At 39.2% G+C, this 24,595-nt stretch overlaps 1 protein-coding gene and 1 long non-coding RNA gene across 6 annotated transcripts in view; one reads left to right on the top strand and one right to left on the bottom strand.

The window, feature by feature from the left end:
* CARMIL1 (capping protein regulator and myosin 1 linker 1) overlaps nucleotides 1–24,595 on the top strand; it is a 301,122-nt gene that overhangs the window by 251,384 nt on the left and 25,143 nt on the right. For all 5 annotated transcript variants that reach the window (XM_065912902.1, XM_065912901.1, XM_065912900.1 and 2 more), the window contains exons 29-31: nucleotides 1,043–1,192; nucleotides 21,610–21,676; nucleotides 21,901–22,097. In XM_065912902.1, the coding sequence (XP_065768974.1) occupies nucleotides 1,043–1,192; nucleotides 21,610–21,676; nucleotides 21,901–22,097 (414 nt within the window). The remainder of the gene's footprint in view (nucleotides 1–1,042; nucleotides 1,193–21,609; nucleotides 21,677–21,900; nucleotides 22,098–24,595) is intronic.
* Nucleotides 1,136–23,838, bottom strand: LOC136151632 (uncharacterized). Its single transcript, XR_010660074.1, has 5 exons — nucleotides 23,706–23,838; nucleotides 17,689–17,756; nucleotides 14,916–14,948; nucleotides 9,109–9,231; nucleotides 1,136–1,246 (listed from the first exon to the last, which is right to left on the bottom strand). It is a non-coding gene; the product is annotated as an uncharacterized lncRNA (long non-coding RNA).

The following is a 24,595-nucleotide window of genomic DNA, read 5'->3' as shown; positions in this document are numbered from 1 at the left end:
AATAGTATCTTCAAAATGAAACACTGCTTTCAAAGACAGTCCAATAAAATGGTTTTCTCCAACTTAAGTTTAGAAATGTTCCCAAAGGTTCCATGGAATTGTCAACTGGTTCTCATCTTTGCAGAGTTCCTGGTGATGAATCAGCTCAGCACTAGAGCTTATTAATTTCAGCCCAGTTTGTTTCACCTCTTACCACTTTTTTAGGTTTATCTAAAGCATAGCATTGGTAATTAATGTCACATAAAATATAATTATTACATGAAAACAAAGAAAGTAATAATTAAAAAATTTGTTAGCAGTTTCTTTCCTTTTGGTCCTTTTATAATAAGGGAGGTTGGAATCATTTTATTTCTCCTCATTATGTACTTTTGAGCACTAAACATAGAAATTCTTTCCAAGGAAATATGAAATAAAAATGAAAAGAACACTTCCTATTTTCTTTTATACTGAGTGGTCTCATTTTCCCAGTGTAAGTTATTTTTCTGGTTTAAATTTCTCTTATATTTCCACCGGTAATGTTGATGGCAACAGTATTATGCTTCACTTTTTAATTTACTTTATGCTTATCATAAGAGTAAATTGACTAGAACTGAATCTTTTGTATGCTGGTAACACTGTATAAATAAAGGTAGCTTCAGTGTACAGAAGGCTGGAGGGCCTCCTGATGGATCTAATTTTATGATTGTATTGAATATTTAAAGTTGAAAAATATCACAGCAGCCTCCTGCAAATGTTCCTAGTACATCTTTTGGAAAACAAAAATGTATGCCTACTTGGTGCATATCTACACGAACATGGCAAAGATAGATGAATTACCTTTCAAGTAAAGTCTCAAAAGATGTTTGGAAGGAGGTTTTGTCATTTCTTGTTTAAACTACTCCATCGTCCAGAGAAAGATGATAAAAGAGGTAGCTTAACTCCAGCATGAATTTATCGAGTTGCCACTAACCAGGTGTAGACATTACTCTTCACAGCGCCCTCTTCTGGAAAGTACCTGCTAGAATTCAGTTGGCCTCTCTCCTTGGTTGTCTTGACTCTCTAGGCTGACCATTTCAGCAGACGTGGCAAGACCCTTCTTCAGCAAGATTCCTTGGAGATGGAGCTTGCTGAGGAGAAGCCGGTTAAACGCTCCATCATCACGGTGGAGGAGCTCACGGAGATAGAGCGTTTGGAAGATCTGGATACCTGTATGGTAAGACACAGCCTTTGGCCACACCATCATCTGCTTCACTGGATTTGCTACTGTCTTCTAAAAAAAAAAAAATTTCACCTTTACACACCAGACCAAATAAAACTTCCCTGCAAAGACAATTCTTTCAAGAACTTGTTGCTGTATAGGGTCTGGTCTGCTAATGAAGTCGATAAAGCTTAAGCCTTCAACTTCCCACGAAGGTCCTCTAACTCACTTTATTTGTAATTTTGTAAAGCTTTTCTTGAAGCGTACCCCTACCCACCCAACCACCACCCCACCGCCCCCCCAAAAAGAAAATTGTGAAAACTGCAGTGCACATAAAAGTTGGATATCTGTCCCTGTAGCCGTCAGTCGGTCAGTCAGTTCAGTCGCTCAGTCGTGTCCGACTCTTTGCAACCCCATGAATCACAGCACGCCAGGCCTCCCTGTCCATCATCAACTCCCGGAGTTTAGTGGGACAAAATTCCTAAATTAGGAGAAATCATTTATTTACCTTTTAAGAGTCATTTGTGACAAAAATATCTTTAAATAAGCCTTCAACAAAAATGTGGGGAAGGACTTTTTCCCAAATAAAATATGTAGGGTGACTATCTCTATATTGGTCCTATAGGCTTTCTTTTTGTTTTTGTTTTGTTTTAAATGTCCTCCTTCTTCTTGTTTTTTCTTTATATAATTTTGGGGTATACTCTTAGATCTGCATTTCCTGTCCAGTTCCTATACTCTGTCATTGACTTGATAATATTTTAGAAGCTGGAATATGGTGCGTTTTGCTCGGTGCCTCCATCTGGCTATAAAGCTAGAGTATTCAGTTTTATGATATCTCATTTTTCTGGGGACAATTTGATGTCAGTTCTTAGGTTACTATTGTAAAATCTGTGTTGTTAGTATAATTCTCATTTTACCATTCAAATAGTTGTATATACCTCTGTATTCAGTATGTTTTAATTTTCCATATGTAGTGTTTTTATGTTTTACTAAAATATTCGTTTTTAGTAATTATAATCCAAGAGGGTGTTGGTGAAACTAGGTTTGGTCTACTTATGTGCCCAAATGTTTCTACATCAGCTTCTGATTTTAGTAATTTTTCAACATAGCCAGAATAAAGGAATCACGCGTGCATGCTAAGTCGCTTCAGCCATGTCTGACTCTTTGTGGCCCCATGGACTGAAGCCCTCCAGACCCCTCTCCTCTGTCCATGGGACCTTCCAGACAATAATTCTCGAGTGGGTTGCCATTTCCTTCTCTAGGGGATCTTCCCGACCTAGAGATTGAACCTGGCTCTTCTGCATTGGCAGGCAAATTCTTTACCACGGAGCCACCTGGGGTTCCATATACACTACTGTTATCATCTTTTAAAATCTGTGAATAAAATAGTTAAGTGCCCTCCAGATAAAACCTTATGATATACAAGGAGACTGGCAAGGAAAGCCTAAAATGTATCTTAAGATTTCAAGTAACATTCTAGCATAACTAAAGATGATAAATAATTTTTCATTTAACTGTATAAATATATAAATATATTTGGTCTACGTGGAGGGAATTACACCAAGTTTTTAAAAAGTTGCTTGTCTAGTATGTTATAAAGCGTTAGTAAGTATTTTAAATTTTGTTTACATTTTGAGGCAATAGACACTATGTTATCGTAGGGTAATTATTCTAGAAAACTCTTTGCTGCTGTTTAGTCACTAAGTCATGTCTGACTCTTTTGGGACACCATGGACTGTAGCCTGCCAGGCTTCTCTGTCCATGGGATTTCCCAGCTTAGGCTAACCCTAAAAGAAAAGGAGTAATAGGAAAAATATTTGAATTAAAAATTAACTCTACATATCATGTTTCCAGCCAAAATTATCTGGTTCTGTGTGAGTTGGAAAGGGGTATAGGAAACATGAGTTAGTAAAATGTGTTTTGTTGAATTTAGAAGTTATGTGGTTTTGGATGATGAAATATTGGTTAAGAAAGATTGGCTTAGCTCCTGTAAAGATGGTTTTAAATTGTATTAAGTTTGGTTTTTGTATAAGTCTTGTTTTTGTTTGATTGACTAATTTGCTTTTGTTACTTGAAAGGAAAAGAAGTTGTTCTCCTTAAGTAAAGTGGGTGGGGTGAGGGTGAGGGAATAGGATCATTTTTTAAAATTTAATTTTATTGAGATACAATTGATTTAACATTGTATTAGCTTTAGGCATACAACCTAATGATTCAATATATGTATATGTTGGGGAATGATTATCACAGGTTTAGTTGACATATCTCCACATATAGTTATAATTTTTTCCTTGTGATGAGAACTTTTACAATCTGTTCTGTCAGCGACTTTCAAATATGCAATTCAGTATTGTTAACCATAATCACTGTGCTCTACTTTATATCAGCAGGACTTATAACTGGAAGTTTGTTTGTACTTAAAAAAAAGAAAACACCCCAGATGCATGACCACCATGAAGACCATAGTGCAATGCACACACAGTCCTGGGTTGCTTTCATTTTGTAAGAACGGTCTGGTTGCCATGACACAGAAAGAAGCAGGAGTAGATAGAGATCTCTTTGTCCTTCACTTTAAGGCTGACCCAAGTTAGAAGGGCGGTTTTTTCTTGATTCAGGTGGCTAGGAGGCAAGCAGGGAGGGCCATTCCTGACATAAGCGCCTTTTGAATCCTAGGACCAGAAACAGGGCTTGTGGTGTGGAGTATCTTGTTGAGACAAGGCAGAGCTCTCTATAAAGAAAACAAATACTTGGGCAGAATTTTTAAGCCATAAAAATAGCCTTTTTTTCCAGTTCTAAAAATTGTGTCTTTAATCATTGTTTTAACAAGGCTAATGAATTGGTAAGTAGCCAAAAACCAGAGCTAAGTTTGGTGTTGTTTAATGAAAAAAGAACATTTTTGTGTAGGAAGTGCAAGTCAATGGATTTTGTGATGTAAAGATTTCCTTTCTACTCTCAGCCTAACCTTTGGGTCTAAGCCACCCAAAGATACTCCCGTTTTCACAGTGGCAATTACCCCAGGTGCAAGGATCAGTATTCTAAAGAAAATCAGCTTGCTAAGCTCTAAAATTCTTACCCTGAACCAGTGGTACAACTCACAGCTGATTGGAAAAGAGTAGAGCATTAGATTTACTTTTTAAATTGTTTGCACTTCCACCTTTCATAATCAAAGAAACAAATCATTTTTGTTTCTCATTGACATCTACTACCAAATATGTCAAGTTGTGATCCTCATGTAGTGCCACTAAAACAAACAAAAAAATGAAGTACATACTGTGAAGGAAGAGACATTGAACTGGTGATGCTTTTCTAAATGAGCCTGTACATTTTCTTTGGCAGCATTTAGATAGATCTTAAGTGATCCAGGAAGTTGGGACACAAGATAAACTGTTGGATAGAAAATTCTCAGGAGCATCTAAGTGCATGCCTAAAACCTTTCCCGCATGGAATTATACATTCCTGGCAGGTGGAAATTGTGCCCCACATGGAGCTAGAGCACTGTTGAATGTGACTGCTCTGGGAGATGCTGTAACTTTATTACCTAAAATGTTTGTTTGTAGCCCACAGCCCTGAGATATTTCCCCCAGGACATTCCAAAGTAACTCTGACTCATCACCAGCCTTCTGCTTATAGTTAACAGATTGTTAACAGATCCTGGCATTTTCTGTTTGTGATGTTCATGATATCTACTATATCTATTTTTGAACATTTCTTTAACAGACATAGTGGAGATTCTGGGCAATCTCTCTCTCTTTCTTTTTCCCCCCTCTTCCTGGATATCTTTATGTTTTCTTCCATTTCTCCCTGGTCTAAAAGTCAATTCCATTTCAGTGTGTAAGTCTCTTTAAAGAACCAGTAGTTACCATCACACTAGGGAAGGTTCAGAGTTGTAAATTAAACGTTGAAATGCATATTAGAGTTTAAGGATTGTCTTTGTGGAGGTGGAAGCAATGATTGACCTCTTAGAAGGAAGTTCTTCACTTAGTCAACACCTATTGAACTTGCACTTTGAGGGCTGAAATAGGAGAGATTGAATGACTTGATGAGGCCTGTTATCTGTGTGGAGGATGACTGAGACTCAGCTTCTAATCAGCCTTAACTTCATAAAATCGAAGAAAAAGCCTGTTTAAACAAAATGGCAGAAAGAAAAATCATTTCTTAAAACTCAGTCTCCAAATAATTCATTTTTTTCCTTTTAACTAGAAAGAAATGAAGAGGTAATTTAGTTTACCTGGTGGGGAGGAGGGTTGGGTAGAACAAGAGCTATAGAATAACTTGCAAAATTTTTCAACCTGTGTCCATTCTTGTAAGTCCCAGAGATTCTGATAACCCTTTAACTCCGGGTTGAGAATCACACGGCTTGAAAAATCTCCCTATTTATTTATTTTGCACTTACCTAGCACCTATGACATGCTAGGCATTGAACTCTATTAATAGTAATCAGCTTAATTCTCATGACAAGCTGTGAATGATAGGTGGTGTTAATATCTTCTATTTAACAGATGAGGAAACTCAGGCATGAAAACATTAACTTGGTTGAGGTGATCTAAGGTCACCCTGCAGCAGGCTCTGTGGGATTGCATGTTCAACCAATCTGCTGTAATCTATATATTGATTTCACATCTATATTTCTCACAATCAGAATTAAATGCCAAGTTAGATTTAAAAAGACAGCATTGTTTTATGCAAAATATCTGCTGATTGATTCTATACTAAATTAATATGTGAACAGAAACAATGAAAAATGTGCGTCATTTCCCCATAAATGTAAGCTTACAGTTTTTAAACATTACTGGAAACAATTGTGTTAAAAATCTGACTTTCTCAATTGTTATCCAGTTGTGAGAAGTGAATCTGTGCACTTTTGGCTTACCTTGAACATTCTGTGCCTCTCCATGTGTAATTTTGTTGGTGACAGTGATTAATTAGTTTTCCTATATGCCCCTTATCATTTCAGCACACACGCCTTGTGTGTTAAGCTGAAATGTGTATTTACTTAGAGTCTTTATTGTCCGTAGACCATCTGTTCTTTTCCTGCCATCAGGCGCTCTTAGGAAATCACTATTCCCCATCCTATCTTTCAACTGTGTTGTCATTGGCCTTTGGGGGTATTAAGGGATACAGTTCTCCTTCTACCGATTGGCAATCTCTACATACTTAATTTGTTGCTATATATAGTTTCCTACTTAAAAAATTGCAGAAGTTTTAGGTTTCAGATGATGTGCCAAGTGGTGAAGAGCCAGTGTCTTCTCCTTAGGCAGAACTAGCTCACTAATTGTCTGTGCTTCTTTCAATTATTTTAATGAGTGTCATACCCATTTTAAATCAAAATATATTCATAGCGAGGAACAGGTAGTCTGCTTACTGCTCTTTCCTAGGAAAACAATTTTAAAAGGCTTGAATTGTTACAGAATACATCTTGTGAACCCTTGCTCCAATGACAAAATAGCACTTATTTTCCCTTAACAATTTCAGCCTCAAATATCCATATATAATTTTAAGCTTTTTAGCATAGGTTAAAATTCAATGAGCATCCATTTGTTTTGGTCCACGTGCCATTTTGTTTTTAAACAAATCACCTCATTTTCATGTACCAACAGTTGTTAATTGAACTAATTGATTAGCAGTGTTGCCAAGCACAGACTATTGAGTCAATATCTCATTTAAAATTAGTTGCTCTGATGTTGTGCACAGAAGCTCGTTCAAGTCCTAATTGTTTGTTTCCTTTTATAATTTTACTTTATTCTGTAATGTCCTTTTCATAGTGATACCACTTTGGGGAAATGGAGGTTTAGCTTTTTAACTACTAGAAAGCAATGTATGAAAACCTCTTAATTTCCAGATTTTAAATTTCAGCACTGTGATGCCATCTGTGGTAGTGGGGGTGGTGGTTTAGTCGCTAAGTCGTGTCCAACTCTTGTGACCCCATGAACTGTAGCCCGCCAGGCTCCTCTGTCCATGAGATTCTCCAGGCAAGAATGCTGGAGTGGGTTGCCATTTCCTTTTCCAGGGCATCTGCCCGACCCAGGAACTGAACCGGGGTCTCCTGCATTGCAGGCAGATTCTTTCTCAACTGAGCTATCTGTATAATCCAGCTAAAATATACGGTCCTTAAAGTTTCTAGTAGTTTTTTTTTTTGGCAACGCTTTGAGGAAACGCCAGAAGCACATTCTGGATCTCATTCCTTTAGGATTGAATCTAGAAGGGCCTGCACAGAGATACAGGTGTGGTGTCCTGGAGGGTCTCTGTAGACTCAGCCCCTTTGTTGCCTATTATTTTGGGTCTTGCAGCCTTGCTTTCACTGTGGTGCTTCCAGATCATGTCAGTGACTTTCATGAGTGGCAGCTTTAATCAATATCCCTATAAAACTCACTACCTTATGTGCTCTTTATGCCATCTGTACCACTGTTGCTGGCACTGTTCAATTTCATCCCCCGCTGCCTTGTTGCACATCTATGCAGAAGAAATTGCAGGGCTTTGTCAAGAGGAGTGAACACCCGGAGCTGTTAGTTTGCTGTGTCGCATAGACACGGTGAATTCTGCTATGACTTGTGCCTGCCTTTTGTTCTTTGAGTTGAGAGGCTCAGAGCCCAGGGTGCATTGACATATTTAAAAGGGTTCGGAGCCTAAAATATAGGTTGTGGGATTCAGCCTTAATTCTGGCTTCATTTCCTCCCTTCTTTATCCAAGTTTACTCATTAAACACAGGCAGCCTCCCTGGTGGTCCAGTGATGAAGAATCCGCGCTTCCATTGCAGGGGGCACAGGTTCAATCTCTGGTCGGGGAACTAAGATCCCACATGCTGCTGCAGCCAAGAAATAAAAGCAAAACAACTACAAAAACAACTTGCTGTTCTGCATGAGCCTCCTCTCCCTTTTGCATTGAGGTGAAGTGAAGTCGTTCAGTTGTGTCTGACTCTTGGTGACCCCATGGACTGTAGCCCACCAGGCTCCTCCATCCATGGGGTTTTCCAGGCAAGAGTACTGGAGTGGGGTGCCATTGCCTTCTCCAGGATTGAGGTGGCTTTCCATTAATACCGTGAAATGTGAGCTATGGTGGGAAAGGGCTCTGATGGGGATGTGCAGGTTGCTATGGAAGCAGAGAAGGGGTGTCCCGCCCAGCCTGGGGGAGGGGTGTTGTCAAGGAAGGTTTCCAGGAGGAATTTCTAAGCATCATGCTTGGCACATAATAGGCCCTTAGTAACTGATGATATAATAAGAGATGGTATTTGAAGGAGAAGTTGGCTGGGAGGAAAATGAGTAAGTAAATTTAGCAGAGACAACACTCACAGAGTCTCGGAGTGAGGAGACAGCATCACGATTTGAGGAACCGTTGTGGGATTAGGGTACGATGGGAATGAAGGGTGGTGGAGAGGCGAGGCGGCTGGAAGCCATATTGTGAAGAGCCTCATGGAGCTCGCTAAGGGTTTACTTGTTTATATATTGTGTATGTATTTTTAAGGCAATACTGAAGGTGAGGAGTGTGGGAGAAAGGGCAGATTTTGGCGGAAAAGACATTAGTGAGTTCTGTTTTGATCGTGTTGAGGATGAAGCGCCTGCAAGGCCCTGGCTGAGACATTCACTTAGGGAGTCCTAGAGGCATCTCTGGGCCTCCGTAGCCAGGGCTGAGTTGGTGGGTGAGCCAGGCACAGGCCTGGCACAGAGGCACTCACCAGATGACACTGTTCCTCAGCTGATCGCTGCCCCTTCAGCTCTGTAAGCACTTTTCTTCTCCTACATTCATGACATTTACCTCAGTTTACCGTGAGCTACAGACTTGTATATTCATCTGGCTATTGGTCATCTCAGTTGCATGTCCACTGTCTATCTAAAACAGAACAGAACCGCTGAGGTTCTGTCAATGAGAACGTTATAGGTTGCGTCAGCGATCTGAGCTCTCTGAAAACTGTATAGGAAAACGAGGAGAAAACCACTCACCTACTCTGTGTAATGCACGGTGCTTTGTCTTGGCAGCCACATCCGGTTAACTGCTTTAACCCATTTTTCAGATGAGAATCCCAGAGCTTAGAGACGTTATTACACTTGTCCCATATTATCCTGCTGGTTTAAGGGCAGTCACAGTGGAGGGCTCAACTCCAAATGATCCAGTTTCCAAGCCCTCACCCTCTCTGCTGCATCCCTGGTCTTCGGGATGGACCAGGTCACTAGAAGGAAAGGTCCAGGGAGGGTTGTGTTGGGGAAGAGCCTTTTCATGGAGGGTTTGCACCAAGAGGGAGTTCGGTGTTTGGTGTCTCTGACTGCAGGCGAGCCTGTCCTTCCAGGGTTTTAGTTTTCCTCTTAGTGAACTGGGAGGGATTCTAGTCTATGGTAGCAAATCCACACCTCTTCAAGCACGAGGGTAAGCAATGACTAGTCTGAACTGATTGGGAACAAGCAGCAAAACGCAAAGAGGGCTTCTGCTTCTGGAAGCGGCATATAGAGAACACACATGATCACCATCAGTTCAGTCCTGCCTACTCATGCTGCTGGCCTTAACTTTCAAGTGGACAGTTTACTGTCTTGACTAGGAAAATTGGAGGGTTAGCCAAATACCTCCTGAAAATCAAGGCTTGCTGAGGAGGGAATGAGTGGGATGGAATGTCTCAGGCTGAAATCTGGGAATGACAGAAGTGACTTAAAATCTAAGGTGGGTAAGGAAGGAAAAGGAGCACAGAACTCAGCCTCAGATTTTGAATTATCTAAGTAGAAGTTGGCTAGACTCGAGAGCCTCAGTGATTTAATCTAAGTCTCTTAATTATTCTAGTGATAGTTTAGAAACACTAATCAGAGTTGGCATGAGTTAATCTTCATTCTTTAGCTCATGTGTGGAAATTCAGAGAGGAAAGTGAAAGTCACTCAGTCATGTCCAACTCTTTGCGGCCCATGAATAGTCCATGGAATTCTCCGGGCCAGAATACCAGAGTGGGGTAGCCTTTCCCTTCTGCAGGGGATCTCTCGATCCAGGGATCAAACCCAGGTCTCTCGCGTTGCAGGCGGATTCTTTACCAGCTGAGCCACAGGGAAAGCCCAAGAATACTGGAGTGGGGAGCCATTCCCTTCTCCAGCAGATCTTCCTGACCCAGAAATTGAACCTGGGTCTCCTGCATTGCAGGTGAATTCTTTATCAACTGAGCTATCAGGAAAGCCCTATCCAAGTTCTCAGTTTCCCTAAACGTACCTCAGGGGAAACCACTGTCACTGTTGCAATCTGATATGAAGGATTTTTTATCTCAGGACTGAGGGGAAACCTTTATCACAAGCCTATTCTTTAGTGAAATCAAAATATAAAGTATGTGGTTTAAATATATATATGTCTGTGTGTGCACTGAAGAAAATCATTCTGCACTTCATATTGAAAACTACACTTGGGGCTTTATCCCAGGAATGCAAGGATTCTTTAATATCCGCAAATCAATCAACGTAATACACCACATTAACAAATTGAAAGATAAAAACCATATGATTATCTCAATAGATGCAGAGAAAGCCTTTGACAAAATTCAACACTCATTTATGATTAAAACTCTCCAGAAAGCAGGAATAGAAGGAACATACCTCAACATAATAAAAGCTATATATGACAAACCCACAGCAAGCATCACCCTCAATGGTGAAAAATTGAAAGCATTTCCTCTGAAATCAGGAACAAGACAAGGATGCCCACTCTCACCACTACTATTCAACATAGTGTTGGAAGTTTTGGCCACAGCAATCAGAGCAGAAAAAGACATAAAAGGAATCCAGATAGGAAAAGAAGAAGTGAAACTCTCGCTGTTTGCAGATGACATGATCCTCTACATAGAAAACCCTAAAGACTCTTCCAGAAAATTACTAGAGCTAATCAATGAATATAGTAAAGTTGCAGGATATAAAATTAACACACAGAAATCCCTTGCATTCCTATACACTAACAATGAAAAAACAGAAAGAGAAATTAAGGAAACAATACCATTCACCATTGCAACAAAAAGAATAAAATACTTAGGAGTATATCTACCTAAAGGAACAAAAGACCTATACATAGAAAACTATAAAACACTGATGAAAGAAATCAAAGAGGACACAAACAGATGGAGAAACATACCGTGCTCATGGATTGGAAGAATCAATATTATCAAAATGGCTCTTCTACCCAAAGCAATCTATAGATTCAATGCAATCCCTATCAAGTTACCAACGGTATTTTTCACAGAACTAGAACAAATAATTTCACAATTTGTATGGAAATACAAAAAACCTCGAATAGCCAAAGTAATCTTGAGAAAGAAGAATGGAACTGGAGGAATCAACCTGCCTGACTTCAGACTCTACTACAAAGCCACAGTCATCAAGACAGTATGGTACTGGCACAAAGACAGAAATTATAGATCAATGGAATAGAATAGAAAGCCCAGAGATAAATCCACGAACCTATGGACACCTCATCTTTGACAAAGGAGGCAAGGATATACAATGGAAAAAAGACAATCTCTTTAACAAGTGGTGCTGGGAAAACTGGTCAACCACTTGTAAAAGAATGAAACTAGAACACTTTCTAACACCATACACAAAAATAAACTCAAAATGGATTAAAGATCTAAATGTAAGACCAGAAACTATAAAACTCCTAGAGGAGAACATAGGCAAAACACTCTCCGACATAAATCACAGCAAGATCTTCTATGACCCACCTCCCAGAATATTGGAAATAAAAGCAAAAATAAACAAATGGGACCTAATGAAAATTAAAAGCTTTTGCACAACAAAGGAAACTATAAGTAAGGTGAAAAGACAGCCCTCAGATTGGGAGAAAATAATAACAAATGAGGAAACAGACAAAGGATTAATCTCAAAAATATACAAGCAACTCCTGAAGCTCAATTCCAGAAAAATAAACGACCCAATCAAAAAATGGGCCAAAGAACTAAACAGACATTTCTCCAAAGAAGACATACAGATGGCTAACAAACACATGAAAAGATGCTCAACATCACTCATCATCAGAGAAATGCAAATCAAAACCACAATGAGGTACCATTACACGCCAGTCAGGATGGCTGCTATCCAAAAGTCTACAAGCAATAAATGCTGGAGAGGGTGTGGAGAAAAGGGAACCCTCTTACACTGTTGGTGGGAATGCAAACTAGTACAGCCACTATGGAAAACAGTGTGGAGATTTCTTAAAAAACTGGAAATAGAACTGCCATATGACCCAGCAATACCACTTCTAGGCATACACACTGAGGAATCCAGATCTGAAAGAGACACGTGCACCCCAATGTTCATTGCAGCACTGTTTATAATAGCCAGGACATGGAAGCAACCCAGATGCCCATCATCAGATGAATGGATAAGGAAGCTGTGGTACATATACACCATGGAATATTACTCAGCCATTAAAAAGAATTCATTTGAATCAGTTCTAATGAGATGGATGAAACTGGAGCCCATTATACAGAGTGAAGTAAGCCAGAAAGATAAAGAACATTACAGTATACTAACACATATATACGGAATTTAGATAGATGGTGGCGATAACCCTATATGCAAAACAGAAAAAGAGACACAGAAGTACAGAACAGACTTTTGAACTCTGGGGGAGAACGTGAGGGTGGGATGTTTTGAAAGAACAGCATGTATATTATCTATGGTGAAACGGACCACCAGCCCAGGTGGGATACATGAGTCAGGTGCTCGGGCCTGGTGCACTGGGAGGACCCTGAGGAGTCGGGTGGGGGGGGAGGTGGGAGGGGGGATCGGGATGGGGAATACGTGTAACTCTATGGCTGATTCATGTCAATGTATGACAAAACCCACTGAAATGTTGTAAAGTGATTGGCCTCCAACTAATAAAATAATATTAAAAAAAAAAAAAAAAAAAAAAAAACACCAGGAAGTTGACATTGGCACAAAAAAAAAAAAAAAAAAGAAAACTACACTTGGAAATGAGACCAAGAATTTAACTTCCATGCTCCACATATGACTGCATTTCAAAATAATGGTTCTGTAATTTAGAAAGTGTTACTTCGAGAATCTATTCAGAAAGGATGGTAATCAAAGGCGTTAAACTAAGCATGTTCCAAGCCAGAACAGATTTTTCAGAGTTTGAGTTGTAATAAGCCTTCTTTATCTGAAGTTCTATTTAAATTAGAAGGGTTAAGAGCTTCCTTCCTTCTATCCATCCATCCATCCATCCATCCATGAGATCCAGTGAGAACCAGACCTCCTGATTACTGATTGATTACTACAGCCCTCTAGTCGGAATCTTCTCAGGGTCTGAGATCCTCATCTAAAGTCACCATCCATTCTTTTTACCTGGTGCTACTGGAGTTTACCTGACTCAGGTTTTTTAAAGCAGTAAGGCAAATTGTTGTAGGATTTAACCTGGTTTGTGGTGGTTGGACTTGGTGTTAACTATTTTTGTCATCTGCTTGGAGCTGATGTTCTGTGTACAGAGCAAATGCATTACATTAAGCATTTTAAGCTTATTTTGATTATTCATCATGATGTCACTGAGCTGGTATCCATTCTGAAGGAAAGCATTTTTCTCCTGTCTTCCTCATTCTTGCCTTCCATTATGATGTGGATTTTCCAAAAATCTAAACTTAAAATATCTCTTTTAAGTGGGATTTTCCCCCATAGTTTATTCTTTTACAATAAAGATCATTTGAAAATATTATTCAGCTTTTTATGACTATTGGAATAACATTATGGTTAACGGGTGCAATTAAGTACTTAAGATACTTTCTCACTTTCTCTCTTATTATAATGCTACAAGGGGCACGTACCAGATGCTTGTGTTAATAAGCATTGTGCTTCTGTGCCCATCAGCGCTAACACTTGGTCTCCAGGTAAGAGATTTGCTTCAAATTGGTACCAGGTGGTTTCATTCTTTGGCCTACTCTTAAGAAAAATGTATTAAATTATATCCATTTTCTAAAGAAAACATTCAAGTGTGAAATTTAACTTTCCATCAGTTGTAAGATTAGTTAAATGAATAAAAAGTGAGGTGTTTCCTATTTCCAGGAGAAAACATGACAAAAGATAAAGATTTAATTTTCTTATATTGAAGAAAAAATTGTGCCGATCTAGAAAATAAGGAAATGAACTATGTTCATTTAAAAATAGTACTTGACTGTCATCTTCACAGCAGTTTCTCATCAGTACAGCTCCCCGAATTGTTTTTAACATCATGAGGCCGTTTTAACTTTTATATGAAATGAAATTCGGGATATAAAAGTTAATGAGTGTGATGTGAATAGCTGGATTTAATACCACGTTCAGTAGGAAATGTGGCGCCTCAGTAAATCTCTACACATCCTTCCTCCTTTTGTCCATTGATTTATTGCAGTTCTCTCAGAGTTACGGCTTCTGTATACCTACTCTTCCTAGATATTAAAGATTGTTGCTCTCCAGCAGTCATCATAGGAAGGATTAGGTATCTCATTTTCTCAGTAAGATTTATACCGCCTCAAACTTTAACAAGTAGACTTGCATAAAAATTACTTTTTTAAACCACAGATGTGATGATACTGTTTGGTTAGATGTTTGAGGGTATATATTAATAATGACTGAGTTTGGGTTCCCCTGAACATTGATGCATCTGACAATCTGGTAGGAAATATTTAATTATTATAATCTAGTTCATCAAACAGGAATTACCCTTATCCATTTTTAAAGTGCACAGGAAAGCACAAGATGACACTAGGCTATCTTGAATCAAAAAACAAGGATTGGCTCTAAACCCAAATCATTGCAAAGGATACAAAATCCAGATCAAAATGGCTTCTGCTGGGATACTCCCTGCAACAAAAATAATGACAGTAATAGTTTAGGATACTTTGAATTAATTAAAAAAAAACAACACAAAGAACCAAAACGCTTAAGTGTATAGTAATACTAAGAGAAAAAGAGAGGATGGTACAGAGGATTTAGAAAAGGGAAATTTGATCCTTACAGAGGAATGGCACCTAAAATGTAGGAATAATGTTAAAAGTAGAAAGTGACCATTTTATAGCTCCGTTGGTATTCATTCGTTCAGGCCAGGATTGTCAGTGGGGTTTACAAATGGGCTCATCCGCATAAATTGAAAGTATCACCTTGTAGAATTAATATTAATTATCAAGAGACAAAGTACCTTTACAAAATACCAAGGGACAAGGTACCTTTACAGTGGAAGAGTCGGGAGGTTCCCGCCCTACTGAAGTGATCAAATTTAGTGTCATTAACAGAGGAACAACTTGATCTGGGTACCACCTGTTGTCATTCACAGGATCATTCATCTGGCATTTGTGTTTAAAAAAAAAAAATCATCTACCTGAATCTAATTATGGGGAACAACCAGATAAATATTGAATGTGGGAGAGTCTGTGAGACAATTGGCCTGAATTCTTGCAGAAAGTCAGTGTCATGAAAGTGGTTTTCATTTGCTTGTTTAACAGGCGTTTAGATTGTTCCCAGCTTTTGCTGTTACAAGTCTAGTGCTTAGGAGTGCTCCCTCTCCCCTCAGTTTTTCTCCTTGGGAATAGAAGAATGAAAACATGTTACTAACATTCATAATCTCTGCCAGTTATTGAAGCGTGGGGGGGGGGGCATTGACTGGCACTTATTTGTCAGGCTATTTGCTGAACACTTTCTATTCATTATCTTATTTAATCTTCACAACTGTTTATTTCACAAACTAGAAAACGAGGTCTGCGTTTGCCAAAACCTTGGCCAAAGTTCCACTCTGGCCATCCAAGCTCCGTGATTGGAGTTCAGTTCTTGGATGACAACACCTTGAGCATGAGATGCGCTCTTGGGCAGGGTGACTTCTCTCTACTCACTAGTCTTCCCCTTGCCCTGATGGGGAGACACTGAAGTCAGTACAGGTAAATGAGTTCCAAAAGCTCTGCAGGAGGAGTGGAAAACTGATGATTTTTATTCCTTTGAAAAGCTGACATTTCTGTTGCTATGGTTTCCTTCTTCATAGAAACATTTTTTTGCTTGCCTGTCATTTTAGAAGTTGAACCAATTGAAAGATTCCTCACCTTCACTTATCATGATCTTTAGGGGGATAATTGGGACAGAGCACTTGTCATGTTGAATTAACCTTTCACACAGAGGAAGTCTAAAATTACCTATGGGGCTTAACCATCAGCTACAACTCTTGTACTGTATGTATCCAGTGTCACGCCTCTTAGGAAGCTTTTGAGGGGATGTATAGTTAAGACAGGGGCAAGAGTCTTTATTTTGGGCAATTCAGGAATATTTGAAAATACATTTTTACCTTTTCTCCTTTCATTCAGCAAGGATATTTTCAGTCTAATTTAAGGTATCATAAAATGAGATATATTTGAAGAATGCTGCCTAACAAAATATGAAATTAGAAGTCTGAGGATTGAGACGTTCTTGGGATCTTGCTGATGGAAGCCTTTCTGATAAACAAATAATAGTGATGATGATAAGAATAATGACGGTGATGGTTATGGGAAGCTTTTTGTGCACCATCCAACTGTTTGCATTTGCAAGTTCAGGAGTCCTGTATTTTCATCCAGCTGCATGTTGAAAACAACTGACAAACACAGAATAATGAACTTGAAGGGAAAAAGTGAGCCCTAGGTTGATGGACTAGGTGTGTTTTCAGGAAATTTGGAAAAGATTCCTCCCATCTTCATAGGTTGTTTTCATAAAGCCTGACATGCTGCAACAGGGCTTTTTGGGTTTTGTTACGTTTTTAAAAATTCTTTTATAAAATTTCAGAATGCTAAGATGCCCTAATGACTGTTATTAATGATGATCAATGAGGTTTTAAAATTATTTGAGAGAGTTAATGTGAAATGTAAAGTGACCTAAATTCACACTAAGGTATAAGGTACTATCAATGTTAATGACACTTTAGGTAGGTAACTGTGTGAGACCCTGGCATCGGATTCTTGCCAAAATGCTCTGGTGACTGAGGGGGAGAGAGAACTCAGAGCTGCTGCCTCACAGTGGGTAGGATATAATGACGTAAAGACACCCCCAAGAAGGGAGGTTTTCACGTACTGGTGGGCACACAGTCCACACCTTGTTGCTGGGACCAGCCCTGTGGCTTAAGAACCAAACCCTGCATGGCATTTGCTAATGTTCATCCAGCATTCCGTCCACCATATGCCTTTGGAGACATGATGTCTCCATTTCCCAAATGGGATTAATACCTTACAGGGTTGGTAGATGGCATTTGGCACGCACTTAGCAAGAGGTAATATCTCTAAGAGTTTTCTGCAGTTTTCAAGCTGTAGTTATGCTTATGAAGAGCTATGCTTATGAAAAGCTAGCCTTACGCTAATGATAGTTTGGCTTCCTTCTTGCCGCATTCCTTTGCTGTGAAGGCTTTTTATGTAGCTTTTCTGTTTGTGTATGGTGTCTCTCCCTCCCCCTTCCTTGTAATGCTGCTGCTGTATCTCTCTTCCATTCATATATATATTTTTTCCTTTCTTTTCGCTGCATGGAGACTCTCTGCTGTAAAAGCGTAAGTACTTGTTGGCGGCTCTGCAGCTTCTGGCTCTGTTAGTTTACGTGCTGTGTTCCCCTTGCTTCCGAGCCGCCTGGCTGATCTCCCAGGACACTGCAGTGTCGTCATCCATCTGCGGATCCGGAATAAAACAGGCAGCGATTTAGAGACCAGAGTGGATTTTACAAGACGGTTCAGCTTAGCAAAACAGGCAGTGAATTTAAAAATATTCTCAGGGATGTGCCTGAAAGCATGCAGAGTGTTGATGAAGAGGGTATGAACATTGAAAAGGAGAAAAGTGCTTATTCCATTCATGTTTTAAAAAAAATAAATCATGAATACTTAGACTTCTAGGGTTTAAATTTCTAATTCTTGTCATATTACTTGTTTCCCAGATTCGTAGAAAATTGGCATCATAATACCTTCTTGTGACAGAAAAATTTTACTCATCTACTTTACAACTTTAAAAAATTTTCTTTTTAACCTCAAGGTAGAGAGAAGTAATTAAGGATTCTTGAGCTTGGAGTGAGAGTGTTGTGGGTTTTTTTTTTTTAATTCTTTGCCCAAACTTGGTAAAATAAACACAGAAACTACTCCATCCTATTTTTCTGGTGATAGAGACAATTTAACTCTCATTAAAAAAAATTAGTAAGTCTAAGAAGTATGTGTTAAATATGAGTTTAACAGGAAAAATATGTGGTAGTGTTTATAAGGTTCTAACAGTAATCCTTAATGTATAGTAAAAGTGGGTATTGAATTACATGGAGAATAGGTATAAATCCATTATAAAAAATTGGATCAAATGAGTAAGATTTTCAAGCAGTATAGGTATTGTGCTGCTTTTTTTTTAGATGCTTTGAGAATAGAGCCATTCATTTCATTCACTGTCTGCCATGATAGGGATTTATTGATATTTACGCTGTCAGAATAAGTCTGTGTTTAGTCTTCCTTCTAAATTACATTGAAAGGGTTTAACACATTGTTCCTCATATTTCCCATGGATGTAAATGTTGAAAATTGCTTATTACTCTTAAAATTCACTTTTAAAGACAAAGTAATTTTGTTTGGGCCTGAAGTAATAGTTGGCCGTGTTAATCATACATTGATTTGTGAAGGATCCATTTGGGGTACCTCTTCCGCTTCCACTGTTGATCCCCTTTATTTGTTGGGCACTTTGTGATTTCTCTGATCAGACAATACTTAGGCACTGATAAACGTTCAGGAAGGGTAAATTAGAACTAAGAAATAGTCTGAGAAAAGTGGCCCTTTTATTTTGGTCCAAAAATGGAAGAGAGTAAATGTAAATCCGGATGGTAAAACCAGTTTTTTTTTTCCCTCAGGATTCAATTCATCTAACCAACAGGTGTGAGGAGGAGGAGAAAAGGGTGCATAGAAACCATGTTTCTGGAGAAACATGCAATATGTGTTCCTAAATGTACACTTAGGTGGATAATTATAGCTCATTCTTACATTCCTCTTGTTTTAGTTTATATGTAGTAGAACCATAGGAATAAGCCAGTAAGATTTAGCAAGTCCATATTGTCCATTAAACTGTTAAGGAAGAAACAGTTACAAAGAAAAGAAAGAAAAATATGTAGAAATAAATTTCCTTTTTTTCTTGTTATACTTAAATCCATATTTATTCTTTCTCATGAAAGAAGGAGATGGTAAGAGTTCATCCATCAGAAGAAATGTGTAAAATCAGGTTGTATTCTTTTTTTTTTTTTAGGTTGTATTCTTAACACCGATTGTAGAAACCAGCTTGATTGCAAGCCCTACACATTTTAGCAAAAGGCCATCAGCCTTGTCCAAACATGGCAGAAACTTAGAACTCACAAATGTGTCAAATATAAAGAGTTTTATGCGAAATGCAATGGAAGTTACATTCTCTTGTAAAGAGCATATGAAATAAAGCAATGAAAATGCATTAGAATGCATGCTTCTGATATTCAAATTTCATAGACTAGGTTTTGAGGTATTGCAAAGCTAGACCAAGAAAGGCAAACTGGTTCCTTTGATTAATGTCAACTATCAGAAATCCTAATGATGATTTTGTATGTTTCTCAATATGTCTATAAAATTAGATTGAGTTGAATGACCATTTATAGTTCGGCGTCAGTTTGTAAATGAGTTTGTCTATCTTTGCTATCTATTATATATATGTATTCTTATATGTAATTCCATATTTCTTTTATATATTTAAAAATTATGATATATTTGAAATGTTATTATTATGTTTTGCGTGTATTTGGTATTCATTATAAAAGCTAAATGGGGAAACTTGACCCAGATTATTTTTGCCCACAAACTCGCTTATAAATCTAATCCAGAGTCAGAGAAAAATATTGGAAGACATCTCCATGCTATGCATATTTAAAGTACTTTCCTATTTATCTGTGACTATGTAAGTGAATTGGCTGGAAATTATATCCCAATCTACTTCTTGATCCTTCTGCCTATCAATGTTGTACACAAAGTGGACAGAATACTAAAGAAGTTTTCATGACTAAACACAGCATGTATTTTGATGGTTTGTGTCTCCTTTAAAATTATTTTTAGAGATTTCACTTAAGAATAGACTAGTTTTGAGGCTACCTTCAGCTCACTGCAAGGCCAGTTTTGGGGAGAACTACCTTGAAACTGGATGTGTTTCTATTGAACTTATAAAGCCTGATGCTTTATAAAAAGATATTCTTCTGATTGTCTGCCTTTAAAAAAGGAGGGGAAAAAAAAAAACCCTTGAAAGAACCAATTCAGGAAGACCAGTCTAGATTTAAATTCTATTGCTCATCATTTTCTAATCTCCGTTTTCTCTCAATAAGTAGTAGCAAAAGTTTTATTATTAAAACTGGCATAGATTCATCAAAACTGTAAAGCTCTTTGCTGTAAAGATCAACAAGAAAATTTATTCTTTGAACTGAAGAAAGGTTATTAACCTTGTGGATTTTTTTTTTTTTTTTTTTTTGAGAAAGCTTTAGATGACAGCCTGCTAAGTGAAATGAAAGTCTACAAACTAAGTTGTTTGTTATCTCCAGTTTTCACCAATACTAGTTTCTAGTATCAAACATGTAACATTCCTAAAAGCCATCCATCTGATACTGTTAACAAGTGGTGAGGTAGGAGGGATGCTGGACTGACTTTTATAACTGGCTCTGTCCCGGGCCCTGCTCCTGTTCCCTTGAACGGTGGTCTTTATCATCTCTGTGACGCAGTTTCTTCATTAGAATCTGTTTGTGGATGTGATGACCGAGGTCCCTTCCAGCTGTGATAGGAGTGATTCTGTTGAGGGAGATGCTGAGGTCTTCCTTGGATTTGACTTTACACAATCAACAGCTGACACCCACGCTGGAAAAAATGCTCTTAAGAAATTTCAGCCATGGTTTGGGTTTTTGTCTCTCTCTCTTAAAGAGCAAGCAGGATCAAAGATGAGAAGTGACAGCAGATACAGACATGGCAACTTTCTTTGGTTTTTATGGTCTTTACCCATAATATAAAGATCAAAATTTTTGTGGTAGAAATGTGAACCAAAGCAGTTGCATAACTTAAATCATTAAAATGACAGAGTCTGATGTTGCTTACATTGCTATTGCTGTCATGCTCTCAATTTTTAGCAACTGATTTTTACAGTCTTCCCTTCTTATTCCTTGTATCCGTTTTAACATCCTCATGTGAAGCTGGGAGTTAAGTTTATACTGTTCATTGTTCTTTTCAGCGATAAAAATAGAATTTAACTGATTAGGCCTGGGGGAAAGAAGAAGTGGGCTGTATATCATTTGAGAAAATGACAAACATTTAGAAATGTCTCAGCGTAGTCTTTGTATTCAGGCTGTCAGAGGTCACTAGCCATCCTCTAAAAAAATAAAATACTGAGCTTAAAATGATTGGTCCCTAATATTACTACTACGCCCTATACCTGCCAGATGTTTCTTAAGTTTGGAGGTCAAGTTTTCTGGGAAAACTAAGTACTTTCTTTATGTTATTGGTAGATGACTCCTAAATCCAAAAGGAAGACTATCCACAGCCGAATGCTACGGCCTGTTTCCAGGGCTTTTGGTGAGTATTCCGTTTTGTCAGTCATTTTCTTATAACTATGAAACACCCTCAGCAAGGACCTTGGACCACTTCAAGGATACTTTTCAGGGATGCTGTAAGTTAAGAGGGTTAAGTGATTTGTGAATGGGTGTTTGCTCTTCCCTAATAGACTTAAAATTACTTTTAGCAAATTTTTATCCATCTCCATGCAGTAATTTTCAGCCTGGGGCTTTGCTTTCTTTTAGAAATGGAATTTGATCTAGATAAAGCCCTAGAAGAAGTGCCCATTCATATCGAAGACCCGCCTTTTCCATCCATCCGACAAGAGAAGCGGAGCTCAGGGTTTATCTCTGACTTGCCCTCCGAGGAAGGAAGGAAGCTGGAGCACTTTACCAAGTTAAGACCAAAGCGGGCTAAGAAGCAGCAGTCCACGCACCCAGCGGTAGGTGGGCGGGTAGCCCCTCACTGGCCTCCTCCAGGGAAAACTGCAGAATCTTATAAAAGTGCCTTGTATATGTGAAAGCTTGTAGTTAAGGAGATTAGAACCTCTACATAGGTGTGAGATTCACAGAAAATATCTCACTTGCTGCTCAACATTTTCAGAAAAGAGAACACTGGAAAGTTTTCAACCCTTTGGAACAAAGTTGCCCCCTTGAAATCTTTACGAAAATATCAAACAGGCTACTCTATAGTTGTATAGTGTATGGGTATGAAAAGATGGAAAATAAGTACCGAAGAATTGGTTTGTGATTAAAAATTGCTTGCATTTGATTTTGGAGGGCCTCCGTATACTCCCCCACCTCCATGTTCTGACCTGCTCTGGCCCTCTGGCTTTTGATAACCCACAAACTGGGAGGTGGAGAAGACACCTTACTGGGAGGACCATGCGAGTGGTGTGCCTCTCAACACCCTGCTCTTTACTCAGGGGAGGATGGAATTGTTTGTGCTAATGAGGCTTAATGCAATTGACCCCATGGCTCTCTGGTTAGTCTTTCCTCTCCTTTGCAGACAGACTCCTTGGAAAAATTGGTCTGTGCCTATAATATTTCTACCTCACCTTGCCATCACTCTGTAACCCACCAAAGTCTGCATTCTGTACCTCTCCACTCTGAAACTGCCCTGCTAAAGGTCACTCTTGACCTAACCCTGTGGACACTTGGCAGCTGTCAGCATGCTTGACATCTCAGCAGTTACTTGACCCAGAAAGCTCCATCCATCAGGGCCTCTGAGCATCACTGCCTTTTCTGTTCACCTCTCCAGTGATGCCTTTGCTGCTTCCCTCTGCCTGGCCTGTGAGCGTATTATTTGAGTGATGCCATCTGAACCCATGGCTTCGGTCTTCCTGTTGTTGAGCCCTGCCCCCTCTGCTGAACTCTAGCTTCAGATATTCACCTGCCTCCTGAACTTGAATGTCCCAGAACAACTCACATTTAACAAATTCAAAACTAGGAGCTTTTCTCTCTGAACCTGCCCTGCTCCAGAAGGAGCATCACTGGTGAACAAGCTAGAAACCTGGATATGCTCCTGACCACCATCTCCCCACCGTCAGCCCCACCTGCTCCTCCCCTTCCTTCTCGTCATCCCTGTAGCCCTTGATGTCATCCTGTGTTTCAAGCCTCTAGTGATCCAGCCTTTTGGTCATGGCTTCCCCTCTCCCCACTCCCTCATCCCCCCACCCTTAGCTCCTGGATGGATGACTACTCATCCTGCAGACCTTCAATGAGGCACGACTTCTTCCAGGAAGCCCTCCCTGTCTCCACCTCTGTACTCGCACACAGATGAAGGTGCACGGCTCTGCAGAAGGCTGTTCTCACAAGCTGGGGGTGCACAGTGCACAACCTGAGCAACCCTCCATGGACGCTTCGCCGCCCCCTCCTCCCGCCCAGTGCCTGACGCTTTTACCCTGTTAGAGCCCTCACTGTACAGTGATTCCTAAGCATGGGCTCCTCCTTGTGTGTAAGCTCTTGTAGGAAGTGTGTGGTTTATCATCTTTAGTTGTGTGTTCAGCACTTAGCATGAGTTGAGAACATAGCAGGCATTCAGTACTCACTGGATGGTAGGTGGATGACTGGAGGAGTAGGTGGAGAAAAGTCACAGCCAGTTATCTGTGTGGTCAGGCGTTTGCTCACACCAGATCCAGGGTGCTCATATTTGGTTGCTCTATCATTTGATTTTGAACAGCTTGACATGGTTTCAGAAAAACAAAGAAATTTTAGTGAATTGTTTTCTTTTCCAACTTACTTCTTAGCACACTTTTACATATTTTTTGAGGAATAAATGACTCTCTCGCTCTTTTTTTTTTAATAAGGGAAAAGCCTTTTCAGATAGGGAAAAGACACACCCCATATTCCACATTCTACTTGGTTGTGGAATAAATGGTTCCTTTGGCTCTTTCCTTGTGGAGAATCAATAGCAGTACAACATTATATGTGACACAAGGTTTAACTTTCCCCTTAAGTCAGTGACCCCGAGAAAGAGAATGTTTTTTCTTTTACTCATTTGAAAAATGAGAAAGAGGGAAGGGAAGAAAGCTCTGGCAGAGTTTTGGTGGAGGAAGGTATTCAGGTCTATTCTAGAGATATCTTGACTTTGTCCACAGGAAAACTAGAATTTATAGGGTCAGCACACCCCAGGCTGCTCCATCCTAGGGATGCTGGCACAGGATGTATCCTTGGATAATGGATTATGGTCCTGGGTCTGAAACAGATCTTGCTTCTTCCCAGAGGCTTAGTGAGTGTACAGTTTGCTCTCCCTTGGATGCACAGTGAAAATATACTGTCTAATGGTTGCATAGAGTTTGCGATTTTCAAAGTGCTTTCACATTGAACAACTCTGCGAAGCTGCCACAGAGGCACCATCATCTGCATTTTCCAGTGGAGAGTGAGAAGGTTGCAGTATTTAGTGGCAGCAGTCATTTAATATTAGTGTTGTTTTGGTTTT

The sequence above is a fragment of the Muntiacus reevesi genome, chromosome 20, assembly GCF_963930625.1.
Source record: "Muntiacus reevesi chromosome 20, mMunRee1.1, whole genome shotgun sequence".
NCBI lineage: Eukaryota > Metazoa > Chordata > Mammalia > Artiodactyla > Cervidae > Muntiacus > Muntiacus reevesi.
Note: the sequence above shows the minus strand (reverse complement) of the source record. Positions and strands in the feature narration are given on the sequence as shown.